Source organism: Drosophila ficusphila, unplaced genomic scaffold (genome assembly GCF_018152265.1).
Source record: "Drosophila ficusphila isolate 14025-0441.05 unplaced genomic scaffold, ASM1815226v1 contig_791, whole genome shotgun sequence".
Taxonomy (NCBI): domain Eukaryota; kingdom Metazoa; phylum Arthropoda; class Insecta; order Diptera; family Drosophilidae; genus Drosophila; species Drosophila ficusphila.
The window spans coordinates 15,342,925-15,359,514 of record NW_025064737.1 but is presented as its reverse complement, the minus strand read 5'-3'; the positions used below and the strand labels follow the sequence as shown (position 1 = coordinate 15,359,514).

The 16,590-nt window shown below is 46.6% G+C and overlaps 4 protein-coding genes across 17 annotated transcripts in view; 1 reads left to right on the top strand and 3 right to left on the bottom strand.

Moving 5' to 3' along the window:
* LOC108091988 (filamin-A) overlaps positions 1-5,168 on the top strand; it is a 34,291-nt gene extending 29,123 nt beyond the window's left edge. For 13 of the 14 annotated variants that reach the window (XM_017191409.2, XM_017191405.2, XM_017191404.1 and 10 more), the window contains 4 exons: positions 1,862-2,002; positions 2,059-2,228; positions 2,289-4,320; positions 4,464-5,168. In XM_017191409.2, the coding sequence (XP_017046898.1) occupies positions 1,862-2,002; positions 2,059-2,228; positions 2,289-4,320; positions 4,464-4,648 (2,528 nt within the window). In that variant the 3' untranslated portion in view covers positions 4,649-5,168. Of the gene's footprint in view, positions 1-1,017; positions 1,207-1,861; positions 2,003-2,058; positions 2,229-2,288; positions 4,321-4,463 lie in introns of those variants that run through there. The other variant, XM_017191413.2, reaches the window with a different exon arrangement.
* Positions 4,888-8,491, bottom strand: LOC108091989. Its single transcript, XM_017191414.2, has 2 exons — positions 8,308-8,491; positions 4,888-8,245 (listed from the first exon to the last, which is right to left on the bottom strand). Exons 1-2 carry the CDS (start codon positions 8,386-8,388, stop codon positions 5,267-5,269), a joined length of 3,060 nt encoding a protein of 1,019 aa, XP_017046903.1. The 5' UTR covers positions 8,389-8,491; the 3' UTR covers positions 4,888-5,266.
* Positions 8,492-8,619: 128 nt separating this feature from the next.
* LOC108092149 (serine/threonine-protein kinase svkA) lies at positions 8,620-11,114 on the bottom strand. The gene has a single exon (XM_017191667.2). The coding sequence runs from the start codon at positions 10,796-10,798 to the stop codon at positions 8,885-8,887; it is 1,914 nt and encodes a 637-aa protein (XP_017047156.1). The 5' UTR covers positions 10,799-11,114; the 3' UTR covers positions 8,620-8,884.
* Positions 11,115-11,806: 692 nt separating this feature from the next.
* On the bottom strand, positions 11,807-16,342 carry LOC108092143 (myb-like protein X). Its single transcript, XM_017191654.2, has 2 exons — positions 16,214-16,342; positions 11,807-13,993 (listed from the first exon to the last, which is right to left on the bottom strand). Exon 2 carries the CDS (start codon positions 13,958-13,960, stop codon positions 12,308-12,310), a length of 1,653 nt encoding a protein of 550 aa, XP_017047143.1. The 5' UTR covers positions 13,961-13,993; positions 16,214-16,342; the 3' UTR covers positions 11,807-12,307.
* Positions 16,343-16,590: the final 248 nt, after the last annotated feature.

Genomic DNA, 16,590 nt, shown 5'->3' with positions numbered 1-16,590 from the left:
ATTTCATTTAATTGTTATAAATTCTAAAGATATTCCTTGTCTTTTGCCAGCCCATAAGTTGGCTATAAATTTGTATCATTTCTTACTTGGCAGCTTTCACATTTTTTCCTGGCAGGCATTGTCTTTGATTTTTTGAGGTGTTTAGTTTTTTCACATACATTGTCTTGTTCTAAATTTTTTGTGAGGCACGCGACACGCTCCTCTGATTTATCTGTGTTTACCGACTTTGTTTTTTGTTTAGCCTGCTGACCGCGAAAAAAAATACTCATTAATTCTGATGGATCAAAACTAAGCGGAATTCTATTTTGATAAAAGTGAAAAGCTTAGCGGCTATTTTGAACTTATTTATGATCGGTTCGACATCATATACTCATGAAAAATTAAACGTTTTTTTAACTTAATTAAAATTTACGACAAAACTTATGTGGGGCGTCAGCAAATGGATAAAGTAAACTAAAAATAAATAAAATTATAAATATTGATAGTAAATATAACTAAAAAAAAATCGTGTCTAGATGATTCACTCGGCTTTATATCAATCCTGTTTTTCACTTTAATAAGTAAATTTTTTGTCAACAACAACAGAGTTTTCTTTTCTTACTAATGATCCGCCTCACAATATATACGAAATAATGTTTTGACAGCAGAGAACTGATGGAATTTGTTGTATATAAACCTCTTCCCGAATTTAAAAATATCAAGAATTAAATATAAATTCAGACACGTGCATGATAAAGTCTCTCTAAATTAATCGTTCCAGAACATATTCAGATATTGGGGTATAAATAGCTTTTAATGCATTTGTGACATATACTTTTTGGATCGGTGAGGGAGGGAATCAGAACATAGGGACGTGACTATATAATGTTCTATGTGAAACACACACAGATGTGACTGGGGAACTTAAAAAGTGTGTCCTATATTTGACCTCAAAGATATTCAGGAACGATGTTGTTTTTATTTTTCTTTTTTTGATGGCGTGGGAAAGTATAAAAGCAATTGTAGGCGTTGGTGGAAATTTCTTTGGAAAGCCAGAAGATTACTAGCTACTCAGTCGATGCACAACATTCGTTCAGTTGAGAAGTGAATTGGACTCCGGGTCCCAAGTGCCAAGGATTATTTAACAAGGATACTCATCCAGCCCAACCAAGAATTCCCAATACTTACTATATATATTCGTGGGTGTGTCTCTCTAGCAGAGGAAAAGTACGTGGAATTCTGTGAAATATTGTGAAATTAAAATAAATTTATCAGCTTATTAGTGAGGTAGTTTCATAGTTATTTGATATCCTTTTCGAAAACTTTTGAAAAACTTTTGGAATTCTTTTGAGGCAAATAACATTCGGTCCAATTAATTCACTTTTTGGTGCGGCAAAAAAACGATCTTCGATCTTTAGATCTGTGCAGAGAACAGAAATAGATTTTGTGGAATAAAAAATGGAACGCAGATTTGAACATAAAAATGAAATTATGATTTTTTCAAACTTGTGGCGCCGCCCACGCAAATTATTTGAAAAATGCTTTGGTGACATAATTTAGCGTATACAAAACACATCCATTAAATGTTCCTCAAATAGAGTTTTTAATCGTATGTGTTTTTGGGGTGACGAACTACAAAGGAAAAACAAATAGTACAGTTTTTGAAAAACATATATTTTGAGAGCACTTTTTTAAAAATGTATTATATTTATTTAGATTTACAATAAACGATACAGAAAATAAAAAGAAAAAATATATATATTTAAAGCTCATATTTAGATTTACAAGTATTTATAAATCAATTTAAATTAGAGCTGATGTTCTCTGTAAAAGTAATGCATAAAGACAATGTTTTCTAACGAGTGATTTTGTTCTCTTTTAGCTGAAGTCAGAATGCCAAGCGGTAAAGTAGACAAACCCGTGATCCAGGACAACCGTGATGGTACCGTCTCCGTGAAGTACGATCCCCGCGAGGAGGGATCCCACGAGCTGGTGGTCAAATACAACGGAGAACCCGTGCAAGGTGAGTTCTTAGCTGCCTAACTTGCTTCCCAAATGCTAATAATCATTTTCCAACAGGATCTCCCTTCAAATTCCACGTCGATTCGATCACCTCCGGTTATGTGACTGCCTATGGACCCGGTCTGACCCACGGAGTCACCGGCGAGCCGGCCAACTTCACCATCTCCACCAAGGGTGCCAGCGCCGGTGGACTGACCATGGCCGTCGAAGGACCCAGCAAGGCTGACGTAAGTGGAATCCTCATGCCAAAGAAATGAGATTCAATTAATTGGGTTGGCAATTTACAGATCAACTATCATGACAACAAAGACGGCACTGTTTCCGTGCAATACCTGCCCACTGCCCCCGGCGAATACCAGGTGTCGGTACGCTTCGGCGACAAGCACATCAAGGGATCGCCCTACTTCGCCAAGATCACCGGAGAGGGTCGCAAGCGTAACCAGATCTCGGTGGGATCCTGCTCGGAGGTAACCATGCCCGGCGACATCACCGACGATGATCTCCGCGCCCTGAACGCCTCCATCCAGGCGCCCAGTGGCCTGGAGGAGCCGTGCTTCCTCAAGCGCATGCCCACCGGCAACATTGGCATCTCGTTCACGCCCCGCGAAATCGGCGAGCATCTGGTGTCCGTGAAGCGGCTGGGCAAGCACATCAACAACTCACCCTTCAAGGTGACCGTGTGCGAGCGCGAGGTCGGCGACGCCAAGAAGGTCAAGGTGAGCGGAGCTGGCCTCAAGGAGGGTCAAACGCACGCCGACAACATCTTCTCCGTGGACACACGCAACGCTGGCTTCGGCGGTCTCTCGGTCTCCATCGAGGGCCCCAGCAAGGCGGAGATCCAGTGCACGGACAAGGACGACGGCACGCTCAACATCTCGTACAAGCCCACCGAGCCGGGCTACTATATTGTCAACCTGAAGTTCGCCGATCACCACGTGGAGGGATCGCCCTTCACTGTGAAGGTTGCCGGCGAGGGCAGCAACCGCAAGCGCGAGAAGATCCAGCGGGAGCGCGATGCTGTCCCAATCACGGAGATCGGCAGCCAGTGCAAGCTGACCTTCAAGATGCCCGGCATCACCTCGTTCGATCTGGCCGCCTGCGTCACCTCGCCGAGCAACGTGACCGAGGATGCCGAGATCCAGGAGGTCGAGGATGGCCTCTACGCCGTGCACTTTGTGCCCAAGGAGCTGGGCGTGCACACCGTCTCGGTGCGCTACTCCGAGATGCACATACCCGGCTCGCCGTTCCAGTTCACTGTGGGACCCCTGCGCGATTCCGGCAGCCATCTGGTCAAGGCCGGAGGCTCTGGATTGGAGCGCGGCGTTGTCGGCGAGGCGGCCGAGTTCAATGTGTGGACCCGCGAGGCGGGCGGCGGATCGCTGGCCATCTCTGTGGAGGGTCCCAGCAAGGCGGACATTGAGTTCAAGGACCGCAAGGACGGCAGCTGCGATGTGTCGTACAAGGTGACCGAGCCGGGCGAGTACCGCGTGGGTCTGAAGTTCAACGACCGCCACATACCCGACTCGCCGTTCAAGGTGTACATCTCGCCGGATGCCGGCGATGCCCACAAGCTGGAGGTGCAGCAGTTCCCCCAGGGCAACATCCAGGCCGATGCCCCCTACCAGTTCATGGTGCGCAAGAACGGCGCCAAGGGCGAGCTGGACGCCAAGATTGTGGCTCCCTCGGGCACCGACGACGATTGCTTCATCCAGGTGATCGACGGCGAGATGTACTCGGTGCGCTTCTATCCGCGCGAGAACGGAATCCATGCCATCCACGTCAAGTTCAACGGTGTCCACATACCCGACTCCCCATTCAGAATCAAGGTTGGCAAGGATGTGGCCGATCCGGCTGCCGTCCACGCCAGCGGCAATGGTCTGGATGAGGTGAAGACCGGACACAAGGCCGACTTCATCATTAATACCTGCAACGCCGGCGTTGGCACACTGGCCGTGTCCATCGATGGTCCCTCCAAGGTGGCCATGGACTGCACGGAGGTCGAGGAGGGCTACAAGGTCCGCTACACCCCGCTGCTGGCCGGCGAGCACTACATCACGGTCAAGTACAACAACATGCACATCGTGGGCTCGCCATTCAAGGTGCACGCCACCGGCGACAAGCTCGCCGACGAGGGCGCCCAGGAGACGTCGTCGGTGGTCGTCGAGACCGTTCAGAAGGTAGCCAAGGGCGGCAAGAACACCGGCGTCCATCTGCCCAACTTCAAGTCCGATGCCACCAAAGTGGTGTCCAAGGGCATGGGCCTGAAGAAGGCCTACATCGGCAAGCAGAACCAGTTCAGCATCTGTGCCACCGATGCGGGTAAGTTGGGATCTTGTGGGATTTATATATAATACATAGCTGCATTCAAACATATCCATTTGGTAATTCATTTGTTTTTTATCTAAGGAGTAAAGTGATGTATTTGTAAACCCTATTTTAATCGCACATTTTATTCTTTCCAGGCAACAACATCCTGTATGTGGGCATGTACGGACCGAAGGGACCCTGCGAGGAGTTCCACGTGAAGCACGCTGGCCACAACAACTACAATGTGCAGTACCTGGTGCGCGATCGCGGCCAGTACGTGCTCCTAATCAAGTGGGGCGAGGAGCATATACCCGGCTCCCCATTCCAGATCGATGTGTAGAGGGCTCCTATATAGCCGCCGGCCAGGCATATGTGTACGTGTAGATATATATGCTTCGCATGTGTATGTGTGTGAGGGCGCGCATGTTCCAGGGTCAAAAGTCGTGTGTTTCTTGTTTTCATCATAACGCTCTTTGTTTAATTTTAATTTCTTGATTTATCACCATATTTTTAGGTAAGTTTTTGTTATTTGTGTACATACATGGAAGGAAGAAGCTTCTGTTTTTCGACGCGCCATTCTCACTCTTTAAATTGATCTTACGTTTTATTTGTTTTTCTTGTGAATACATAAAATTAACAATAGCCGGTATGTGAATTTTGATAAACTTTATGGAAACGAACTTAAAACACAACTTCGACACACAAGAAATACTATTGCAATGCGAATAAATCTCTTAAACAATTATTTAATACTTAAGCGAAAATTTATGACGATTATAATGATTATGACGTATTATGTTTTCTATTATCACTATCGATCATGTAATTTACGTGAAATAAATCAAAACTCAAAAAATTAACTCTACAGTCGTAATTCTGAATTCCTTTTGCAAGGAGTGTGTTTAACACCAACGTGTACAATGGAAATAATTGTGTAAATTAAACTTAAACCAAAACATTACTCTTTGCTGGACTTTTCGAGCACGCTGTACACCGTCCCGTAGCGATTGAACTGCTCGAAGATGTCGTCGTCGCTGGCACTGGAGGTCGAGATGTTGGCCAGGGTCTGCTCATTATGCGGAACACTCAGGGCGGCGGCCAGTTGGGGCGTGGGCTGGTAGTAAACCGAGTGTCGGCTGTCAAAGCTTCGACTGCCGATGTGGTATTTGAGGTACTTGCGGGCCCAACGATCCCCGATGAACTTCCCGAGTCCCTGCTCGGTCAGTGTGAAGTTTTCAGATCCCGGGGCCGAGGAGCTGTGCAACAGAATTCCTCGTTTCGTTATCTTGAGAGGCGGTGGAACGGGTTCACTATTCGGCGGTGAAACTGATTCGCAGCCAGTGGTGGATGTCACCACCGTGCAGTCGGGATCGCCACCCAACGTCCCAGCCTTGTTTTCCTTCGTCGGTTTGTCCGAGGTACTCTTCGCTAGCTGCTCCTCCGTGCTGCTTACTGCGGCTGCCCTTTTGATCCCTTGTTTTCTGGGAAGCACACGCTTGCAGGCAGTGTCGTTGGCCAAAGCAGTGGAGTTGCAGGCCACGCTCTGGTTGTTAAAGACCGCCAATGATTGTTCCGCAGGCGACTGTGGCTGCTCTATAGACGTTTGCTTTTTGGTCTTCTGGCGCTGCAATTGCTCCTTCTTGTAGGTGGTCTTCGACAGAGCCAATGCCCGCTGCAGATCCTCTTCCGAATCGGATGAACCATCAGAACTTTCGGTGTTCTTTGGTTTTGGAACTTTAACCGATGGATTTGGTTCAGGTTTGGTCTGTGAATCGGGTGATGCATTCGGTGCCTCCTCCGCGATTTTCGGCAAGTTTGGAATAGTAGCCGATTTAGTTTTCTTTTTTATCGAGGAACTTGTGGTCTTTTTTGCTCCCGGTGTAGAAGTATTTCTCTCAGCGGATGGTGTTCTTTTACTTTGCTTCGGCCTTCCTCTTTTATTTTGAGATGGAGATGTTAAGTCAATGACCAGTGGATTTGCAGGATTAATAATGGACTTGTTTTTTTCAAGGCTCTCAGATTTTCCCGTTTCCTCGTTAATTTGAGGTAAACTGCCGCTATTATCTGAAATATCTTTCTGCTTTGAAACCCTTTTTTCTGCGGAACATTTCGATTTGATTCCAGTGTCCTTTTCAGATAAAGATTTAGTTGCTAGAGTTTTGTTTTCGTCAGAAGCCGCAACAATCTCATTTTTCTGATTCTTAGCTTCATTTACCATTTCTCTTTTCTTGATTTTCTTTGTTATCTCAAAAGAATTTTTCGTAACGTTTTTGTCGTTGATTTGTGGCAAAACCAAAGGAGGCTTTGTAATGAGATCTTTTGAAGCGCTGCTTGCTGCAAATCCAATCGCTTTGGAGTGTGCTTTCGAGAAACTTACTAAGCGTTTCCTTCCCCTGATCGAGATCTCGCTTTCATCAGAAGATATGCTTTTATCGTGGTCTTCATTAATTTTGGGAATGGAGGAACCCTTACTTCGCTTATCTATCATTGGAGTGGCCTCTTCTTCCTTGATTTCAGGCAAAGCCTTGGGAGCTAAGGTAATTACCTTCTTGGAAGCTTTCTTCGCCGTTGAAGCAACCAGAGAAGTGGGGTTACCCGCGGAAACTGGGCTTTTTTGCTCCGAATAGCTAACTCCACGCCTTCGACGCGGCACCCTTTCATCATCGGAAATATCACTATCAAACATCTTCATGTAGTTGGCTTTAGATCTAACTAATTTAGACGCAGACACAGCCTTTCGTTTCGGTGATTTCGGGTCGCGGCACTTAGATAGAGATGACTGCGGTGTTGATTTTTTAACAGAAACGAGCTTATGCTTTCGACTTGTACTCGGCGTCTCCAGCACCAACGGACTGCTGCGGTTCTCCACCACCCACTCCTCGGTGGAGCTGTTGGCGATGTGCACCACATTGGAACAAAGGCGATCGCTGTTGCAGCAGCTGCACTCGTTCTCTGGCATCCTTGGCCGCAGATCCACCTCCGTGTCAAAAGTGTGATGACGACGTAAGGTGTGCATAGTCCTTGAAGCCGCCTGACGGTGGTGATACTCGTGTTGTGGCCTTCCATATGGACAGTACTGATAGGCACTCCTGGACAAAGCGTGATGTCTGCGACAACCGTGGCAGTCGCAAGCCCCAAAGGATGGATCATCATCACTGCTGGATAGCGAGTCAAACATATATGAGTTGGCGCGCCGTTTGCGAAGATGCTTGCGCCTTCCATGGTGGCTGCCAGAATGGATGCAGTGCATCGGCGTGGCAGCCAGATAGGCCAGCTTGTGCTCCTTCTCCCGCCGGCGGTGCAACACTGCTTGCATGTGATGACGGTGCTCCTGCTCGTCATCGTAGCCATACTTGGCCCTCAGCTCATCGCGTTTGTGGGAATGCTTGCGATACATCTTAATGGTGGTCAAGTTGGAGTTCTTGTTGGTCATGTGCGCGTTGCGCCGCCGACTCTGCTGGATATAGCGAGCAGTGTCGATAGAGTGCAGCGACTCGTCGCTCTCGTCAGAAATGGAGTGGTCCGGTTGGTAGTGGTGTTTCGGAGGAGGGGCCTCCAAATAGACGCTGTTATGACGTCGCATCCAACCGCCCACATGATGCTCAATCTGCTTCTCATCGAAGGTTGCCAGGATGCGATCAAGTCCCGCCTCGCGCCATTTGCGATTGTGCTCCTCAACAACGGGCATGGTTTGGTTCAGGATCTGCTCGATCTCGGCTTTGGCGCCTTTGTCCTTTCCCGCGCACAGGATCATTGTCAGTTCTGCAAGGCTGGTGGTGTTGGCATTAATATTACAGAGTTCCAACTTTTCCTCCTCCACGTTGTCCTCAACGGCTTCCTCCTCGTCGACTTTGAGATCGTTTTCGTCTTCGGCTTGGAAGAGTTCCTCCAATTGCGACACATCTATCTCTAGTCCGTCGTCCATGGTTGAAAAATTCTACAAAAGAAAAAAACACAGCCATCAGCAAAAGACGCCACCCGCAAAAACTGTGAACAAACCTTCATCGCACTTGACCAAGCTTTCGAGCGCTCGTAAACCATCGCCTCTAGCGTTTCCTCGTTCACCAGTGCCTGCGACATGTCTGCTTAATCATGAGCTCTTTAAAAGTTTGGTAAAATAAGAGGGAAACTAAAAAACGTCTAACAAATTCGAAAAAAGAACGCAAAATGGCTGTGATGTTGACAGTAGAGGTGGGATACTACATTCGATACTATCGGCGTCTTCAAGCAAATATAAAACATTGCAGCGTTACCGGATCTAATCACCTTCATAAAGTGCGTTAATGCGCGGGAAAATTCAAATACATATTATATTTTTGTGGGGTTTTTATTCTGAAGTTATATATGTTTTACATTAGATTAATATTGCAGATAAACAAACGAATACATATTGTATGCTTAAATAACTGTTCAATTGAAATACATGTACATCGCTTCCGCTCCTTCGTTGGCCACTTATGTCGGAATATGTTTTGCTCCAGCGTTTCAGTTTGTTTTGTCTCGGTCTCGTTAATAATGTTGTGTGTATATAGTAAAGTAGGTTGCTTGGAATCGGAATTGGCTACGGCTTCGCCAGCTACTTGCGGTTGCGTATGGCGCGGTCCATGATCGTGTTGATGCGCGTCTCCGAATAACCAGGAACGAGCATGTGGATCAGCTCCTTCATAAAGAGGTCGCTAACTCCGGGGCTTGAGCGCTCAGCAAGCTCGAAAACGGACTTCAGGTCGCCAATGTCGCTGCCCACGCCGAGGTTACGTCCACCGCCACTAGGTCCTCCGCCTCCAGATCCTCCGCCGGAGTACTTTCGCTGAATTTCGCTCAGCACGGGGAATATGAAGTTGTTCAGACAGGCGCTGTTCGTCTGGACTAGGCGTTGTCCCGCCCCAGTGTGCTTGGCATGGCTGGCATGGTTGGTCACCACGTGCTCCTCGTGGCTGTGGTTGTTGCTGCCGCTGGCGGCCAAGGCGGCGTTTGTTGCATGGAATGATTCACGTTGGCTGCTGCGACGCTGCTGCTGCTCGGCTGGCGATGGACTCGGAACCGAAGCCTGCAGTGGCAGGCCCAGAGAGGCACGACGATCCTCCACTTGATCCAGTGGAGCGGCGGAACGCGATTGGCGCAACTCCGGCTTGGAGCTCGACCGCTTCTGCTGCAGCTCGTTCGCCGACGAGGAGCTAGTCACGCTGCTCGGCAGAGGAGTTGCATTCAGCATTGTGGTGGTGGCGTGCTTGTTGCTCAAGTTGCTGATATTGTTGTTGTTGTTAATGTTGTTGTGGTTGTGGACGTGGCTGTTCTGTGGGGGCAGGGCGGATGCAGAGGAGACAGCCTCATTGGCTGTGATGACGGACACGGAGGAAGCTGAGGCCGCCACGGCGGACACAGAGGACGCTGATGCTGAGGCGTTAGGAGTGGCCTGACCACCGCCGCCGGATGGCGAGTGTGTGGTCTGCATCAGTTTCTGCATGGTCAGCTCGTGCTCCTGCAGCTGGAAACTGTTGACGCCCGCGCGTGGAGCACTGTTGATGTGCAGCCCCTTGACGGTCATGATCCACGGTTCGTCCTGGCTGCTGCCGCCCTGCTTGGCATCCGAATCCGAGTCCGAGTTCTCCGACTCCGTCTCACTTTCGTCGCCCTTGGAGAGCTTCCACTTCTTGAAGCGATCGATAAGGTCGATTAGGTAAGCGTTCTTCTTGGCCTTCTTGATGAACGGGTACTTGAGCAGCTCCTTGGCCGTCGGCCTGTTCTCCGGGTCCTTGTTTAGACAAGCCTCCACAAAGTCTTTGAACGACTTGGTATAGTTGCCGGTCAGTTGGGGCGGATTGTTCTTCGGGATGAGGAACAGCACGCGCATCGGATGCAGCTCGGAGTTGGGCGGCTCGCCCTTGGCCAACTCAATGGCCGTGATGCCCAGCGACCAGATGTCCGCCTTGGCGTCGTACTGAGACTGTTTGATCACCTCGGGCGCCATCCAGAAGGGCGTGCCCACGAAGGTGTTGCGCTTGGAGGTTGTGTTGGTCAGCTGGCCGGCGACTCCAAAGTCCGCCAGCTTGACGTCGCCCAGTTCGCTCAGCAGCACATTGGCCGCCTTGATGTCGCGATGCAGCTTTCGCTCCGAGTGCAGATAGTCCAGGCCCTTCAGCACTTCGCGCAGTATGATGCCGATGTGCATTTCCTCGAAGGAGCCGGCCTTCATGAGATCCAGCGCAGATCCACCGCCCAGATACTCCATGATAATCCACAGCTTGGTGCCTTTGAGGAAGCTGCCATAGTACTTGGTGACGTAAGGCGAGTCGCACTGCGACAGCACCATAATCTCCTGCTGGATGTCGTCAATTTCATCCTCGGCCTCCTCCAGGTCGATGATCTTGATGGCCACCACTTGCTGGGTGCGATTGTCGATGCCCTTGAACACCTCGCCGAAGGACCCCTTGCCGATACGCTCCTGCTTGGTGAAGATCAGCTCGGGGTCCACTTTCTCCGTCCAGGACATGTTGGCTAACTACCTGGCCTGGTTGCTCTCCTGCTCTTCCCACTTCGTGGCTCTTCGCTCTTGGCTCTCCTCCACCTCCTCCTCCTGCTGTTCGTCTTTCCCAGGTTCCCTGGCTGCTTAGCTGGCTCGCGACTGGCGTGGAGTGCACCCGACTGGACTGGACTCCTCTGTGGGCTGGTTTCGCTGGCTCTGCTTCGCTATGGGGGCACTTGACTAATAATTTTTTCGTTCGTATCTCATCTAATCCGTAAAATCTCTCTCTTTTTTTTTTGCTGCGAACAACTTTGCCGGTGTGACCAACTGCGGGAGCGCAGCGAATACGGAACGAAAAGTGGCGCCAGTTTCGGGCCGTTTTCCAACATTGCTGACATGGATTTCCCTTTTTGGCCTCGCCGCCGTATTTAAATATTATAGTGTTTGAGAGATTTCTTTGTGTTGCAGTTTTGTTAAGTTCCGATTTGTCTTGTCAAAAATTGGCCACCCAAACCAACATATACAACCAAATCTCACTTTGAAGTACCAGGCGAACAGAATGCCAAATAACGCCAACTAATGCATTCTGTTGACCTGTTAATTTAAATATATGCGTAATATGTACATAAGTAGGTGGCTACTAGTTTTTTTGTGAATTTTCCAATTGCTCACAAAAAATGCTCCAAATGTCAGTGAAAATATGTAAGACATGAGCAATAGCACATTTTGTATGATCCCCCAAAAGTATGATAACATTTTTATAGTTTTAGTTTATTTTACATAATTTAGTATAACTATTCCCTAGGCTGATTTTGCATTTCAAAAATTTTACCAATAGAAAAATGTACGTTATTCAGTAAAGTCTATTTATTTAATTCAAAAAGCTTATTCAGAATACAAATCAAATGACCCCAATTAATATTTCTAAGAATAAAAGAAATTTAAAATGAAGAATCGTTTGTTTTCCAGACCTTTCACGTTATTATTGAAGATTGAGAGTGTATAAAAACCAAAACATTAAACGCCAATATCTGATTTCTTTTAAAAATGTACTTTATTTATGAAATATATACGGGTTACATTTTTACAAATCAAAAAGCCTTTTTCTTTTGAATATTCGAAAACAATTTTTTTTTTTCAGCGAAAATTCTTTCAAAGCCTATGTTTGAATATAAAACTTTTCAAGAGTCCCCTTATACAGGAAGAGCTAGAAAATTGTTTTTTGTTTGGTATCGGTACCCATTTTACCTGGGTACCGATTATTCGATTCGTCAATGGTTGGTTGCATCTCAGAAATTCATAAGGAGCAGCCAACCAGCAAGGAATCAATTATTGTTTCGGTTAAAACTCAGTCCTGGTCAAGGTTTTCTATGATGGCAAAATAACTTTTCAGGCCTGGCTACCAATTTTGTGGCGAAAGTTCTTTCTCTTAACATGTAATTATACGTCTGAACACAAATTACAAAAAAAGAGGGAAAAACGGATATGCTAAGATATACTTTATAACCTAAGGGAAGGGTCTTTTTTCTTGTCTTATTACATAATCGAGCAGCGGGATCGAGTATCGGCATCCACAGCATTGTCCGCCTCCACAACCGGGGGAATATTTTCACCGTCGGCGGGTGTGTCATCGACATCCTGGCCATCAGCATCCTGACCCTCCACTCCCTTCTCCGCGGGAATTTCCTTAGCAGGGGAGCCGGCCTTTTTCGGCGTCTCTAGACCGGCCTCCTGGCCCACGGTCACATCCTTGCTGGGCTGCTCCTCCTCGACGACAATCTCTTCTGGCCCACTGTCCGAAGATGAATGCACTTGTTGCTCCTCCACGCCGGACACGTTTGGTTCCAGTTGAAGACGTGTGGGAGAACTTATTGTCGCCTTGGAGAATCTAGAGCGCAGAAGGCTGAAGGGCGAGGCCAGGTTCAAGCTGAACAGGTCGAAACGAGCACGCTTTGGCGGCGACATTTCCACATCTTGGCCCAAATCATTGGTCGACTGGGATGCCGAAAGTGGCGGGGGAGTGCGCTCGCGCTTCCGGCCACGGCCAAAGAACGAGAACGAAAATGAAGAGCTGTTGGGGATCTCCGATCCTACGGTGGCGTTCATGCTGGCGTTTGTGCAGTTCGAGGTGTCCAAATCGCTGTTGCCGCACCGGTAAGTGCCCACTTTCGAGGGCGTCAGCGACTCGATAGGTCGTATGCTACGCCTGCCGCTAATCTGGGCAAAAGTGCGAGCCGGAGTACCAGCCGGCGAACTGGAGGTCTGGGCAGCCAGCTCCACCTCGGTGCTCTGCTTGCTGCTGCTGCGGAAACCGAAGAGATTGCGGCCGGGCGTGGAAGTGGCCGCCGGCTGGGCATTAAGATTGCCAATAACGCTGCGGATGGGTGATGCATCCACCTGTAGTGGTTCCATATCCACATCTTCTTGTGGAGCTTCTGTTTGTTTCTTCTGTGCTGGCGAAGCAGAGCTTTGCTTGCTGGTGGGCGACTTCTGCTGGCTGCCCAAACTGCGTGTCGATTTGCGTTCCTTGGAAGGAGTTATTTGCTCTGGGATGACCTCGACGACATTTTCGGAGACCACAGCAGCCGGAGCTGGTTTGGCAGAAGGTATAGCAACATCGTCGACAGCTTCCCTTTTGGTTTGTTCCTGGGTTTCCTTACTGTCGGAGGCCGATACCTTGGTGGCTACCTCCTCCTTATCCTTCTTTTCAGTCACTACCTCGTTATCTTTGTTATCGACCTCCTTTTCTTTCTTTTCTGCTTCCACCTCCTTATCTTTCTTGTCGGCTGCAACCTCCTTATCCTTCTTCTCTAGATCCAACTCCTTTTCCTTCTTTTCAGGAACCTTGTCTTTAGATTTATGTTCCTTTTGATCCTTGGAGCTACCGTTTTGGGGTTTCTCCTTGCCATTGGTGGACTTGTTGACGCCATTCTGACTGGAATTGGTCGACGAGGAGGAGCTGGTCGAAGAAGATCGCTGTTGGCCTGGCTTTTTTGCCACTCCAAAGGAGTCTGTGATCTTCTTGTTGCTGCCATTCTGGGGACTATTCGAGCGGCCATTGCTGCCGGTTGACTGCAGACGGGAAACGGTGGTGCCACCGCTCAGCGAGAGCGGCAGACGACGTCCCGGGCCGCTGCCTGCAGACCCACCTCCTCCACCACTTGCGTTGCTGGCCATTTTGCTTAACATTGGTCGGGGTTCCTTCGACGTGTTGCACGATCTCTGCAAGGGACACAAACAAAGCGAATGATTTATTAATTGATTACATACGGCTTGCACTTCAAGTGCAGTGAAAATGAAAATGAAAACGAAAACTAAACACAGATTGACTTGCGGTTTGTTTACACCACATTCCTCTCGAGAACCGGCTCTGAATTCAATACCCCAAACCCACTTACCACAGTTTTGCTGTTCAACATGAGAATTTTTTAATCACAGTTTCTCCCTGAGTTTATTCACTTTTCTGGTGTGATAATTTTTAGCGACGCTTGGCGTTTTATCTTTCGGATTTTATAGCACGTCTTGACGGTTTCGAGTCCGAAGCTTAACTTGAGCTGATTTTGAGTCTGCACCGTCTTAAGTAGTTAACCAAAGGATCAGGATCAGTTCAGGTACTTAAAAAATAAATTGCAGAAGAAAATCTACCTGCTAAGGCAGCTGCCATTTATGATAGCCAGATGTGCACAGATTAGGATGTGTTAATTACCGGGAATGAACAATCACACGGCGACATATGCTAATTTATACCTCAAAATGTCTAAATTCAGGAAAATTGTCTGTTAAGTCTTTACGCTCTTTAGGGGTGGGTACTTTTGTTTTCCCTCTCACTTACTACATATTTTGGCTCCGCCTGAGTGATTTTGGTCCCCCTATATTTTTAACTGGCTTCCGTTCTATTAAATGCATTCAAAACAAAGTGAGACACAACTTAACAAATACAGCCCAACACGCAACACCGAAGCAAACAAACAATGTTTTTTCTTGTTTTTTGCTTGCCTTGCAAGTGAAATAATTCTAAAGGGTAAGAATGGCAGAACTAAAGAAATAGTACAAAAACAAAAACGATAAAAGAGGAAAATTTTCTTGTCATAGGCCGACATACACTGCACAGACAGCTCGATGCCAGATAAATGCGAAATCAAAAAGGAATACAAAACGACGTTCGAGATGCTCTAACTAGTGGTTAGTGCTCTTAATGACTATTTTCTTATTATAATTCCTTTTTTATATTATAGCATATTTTTTTTTTATTTTTATATTTAAAACAAAAAAGTGATAAATAGAATAATACCTTCAAAGTAGGAATAAGATTATTTTATAAAGTTCGCGATTCTTTGATTTCTAGTAAGCTTTCAAGACCTCTTTGGATACACCCTGTTAGAGGGTATCAAAACTAGTTGCACCCAGGTGCACTTTTCTAGCAGAAAAGAGGGAAAAGTAAGGGGACCACGTTTAGAAAGAAATTGCATTGAACAGCGCCCGTGGTATTGGGGTTTCTTTTTAGAAAGTGGAAATGCGAATGCTGAAAATCGCGGACAACGAACGATGCTGCGAAAAATGAAAAATAATGCCCACAATTGCAGCGACAGACTGCAAAAATGAGTGATTGTATGGGTTGGCATGTGCATACATATGTATATTTGTATGTATTTTTAGCCAAGCCCTCTTTGATGGGGGAATCATTTTTTTACTGCCCTTTTCGCCGTTTGTTTTGACATTCATTTCCCGAAGTTTATTAAACTGGGCAACATGAGAGTATAAATGCCTGTTTATATGCTCGAGTGGTTAATGGGGGTTCTGCTCGAAGACTAGTTAATCAATTTGAACGAGTTGCGATCGGATCAGCAGAAAGAAACATAAACATGCGAAGGAATAAAAAATCAAATCACACACATGTGCATTGACAGCATGTCTGTGTGGGTAGAAAAGGCGGCTTACAGTGCGCGCCAAAATATTGGACACGATAGGGAACAATGTAATCCTGCGAATATGTGTATAATTTATTAAGAAAATGAAATGAGCTACGTTAAAAATATGTTTATGCATTTTCGAAGGTTGACAATCACATTGTCCTATATGCTTTGCCACCACTGTACCAGGCAATTGTCGGAGGCTCAGTTACCGCGTTCGTTTTTTAAAATGGCGGCGCGACAGCCGCAATCGGCGATAATGCATTTGGGAAAGAAAAACTACTGCACTTGTAGACCAGCGGGCCATAGAAAACATTCGATGGGCTATACAATTACACTTTTTACACCCTTTCGACTTATATTCTAAGCATATTTCATAATTCAAAGATTATTTTCCTTTGTACGCGCAAAAATTTATGTACACCTAGCTGCACAATCCTACCGCAACAAAAAGGATATTCTCGTTGTCCTCTATGCATGTGGATTATGAGTTCCGCTTTCTTTAACAAATTGCATTTGTAATCGCACCAACCTTTTATCTAGTTTTGTAAACACAATTGAATTACTTTAACACAAGTACGACAAATTACAATAATTCAAGTCAACCGACGCCGATACAAACAAATTAAAACCAACGCTTCAGTGTGACCTTGGCCAGGACTTACAAACATACCACAAGTTATCGTTTGTATCGATAGTCGCCTGTGTTGCGGTCACCATCGATATAAGAAATATTTAAAATATGGGTATCATTTAAGTAAGAAAATAAACTTGTATTATTAAAATTATTGATTTGTAATAAATTAATATATGTTAGATGCTTAGATCAAAAAATATGCCTTTTGGTAACCGTTTTCTGTAAACACGATATGCCGCGTGGAGAACCGTGGGGGGTACATTCATATTCTA

Coding starts and splice junctions, on each gene's coding strand:
- LOC108092149 (XM_017191667.2), bottom strand. CDS start 10,798: ATGTCCTGGACGGAGAAAGTGGACCCCGAGCTGATCTTCACCAAGCAG.
- LOC108091989 (XM_017191414.2), bottom strand. CDS start 8,388: ATGTCGCAGGCACTGGTGAACGAGGAAACGCTAGAGGCGATGGTTTAC. Junction 8,246..8,307: donor CTTGGTCAAGTGCGATGAAG/GTTTGTTCACAG, acceptor TTTCTTTTGTAG/AATTTTTCAACCATGGACGA.
- LOC108092143 (XM_017191654.2), bottom strand. CDS start 13,960: ATGTTAAGCAAAATGGCCAGCAACGCAAGTGGTGGAGGAGGTGGGTCT.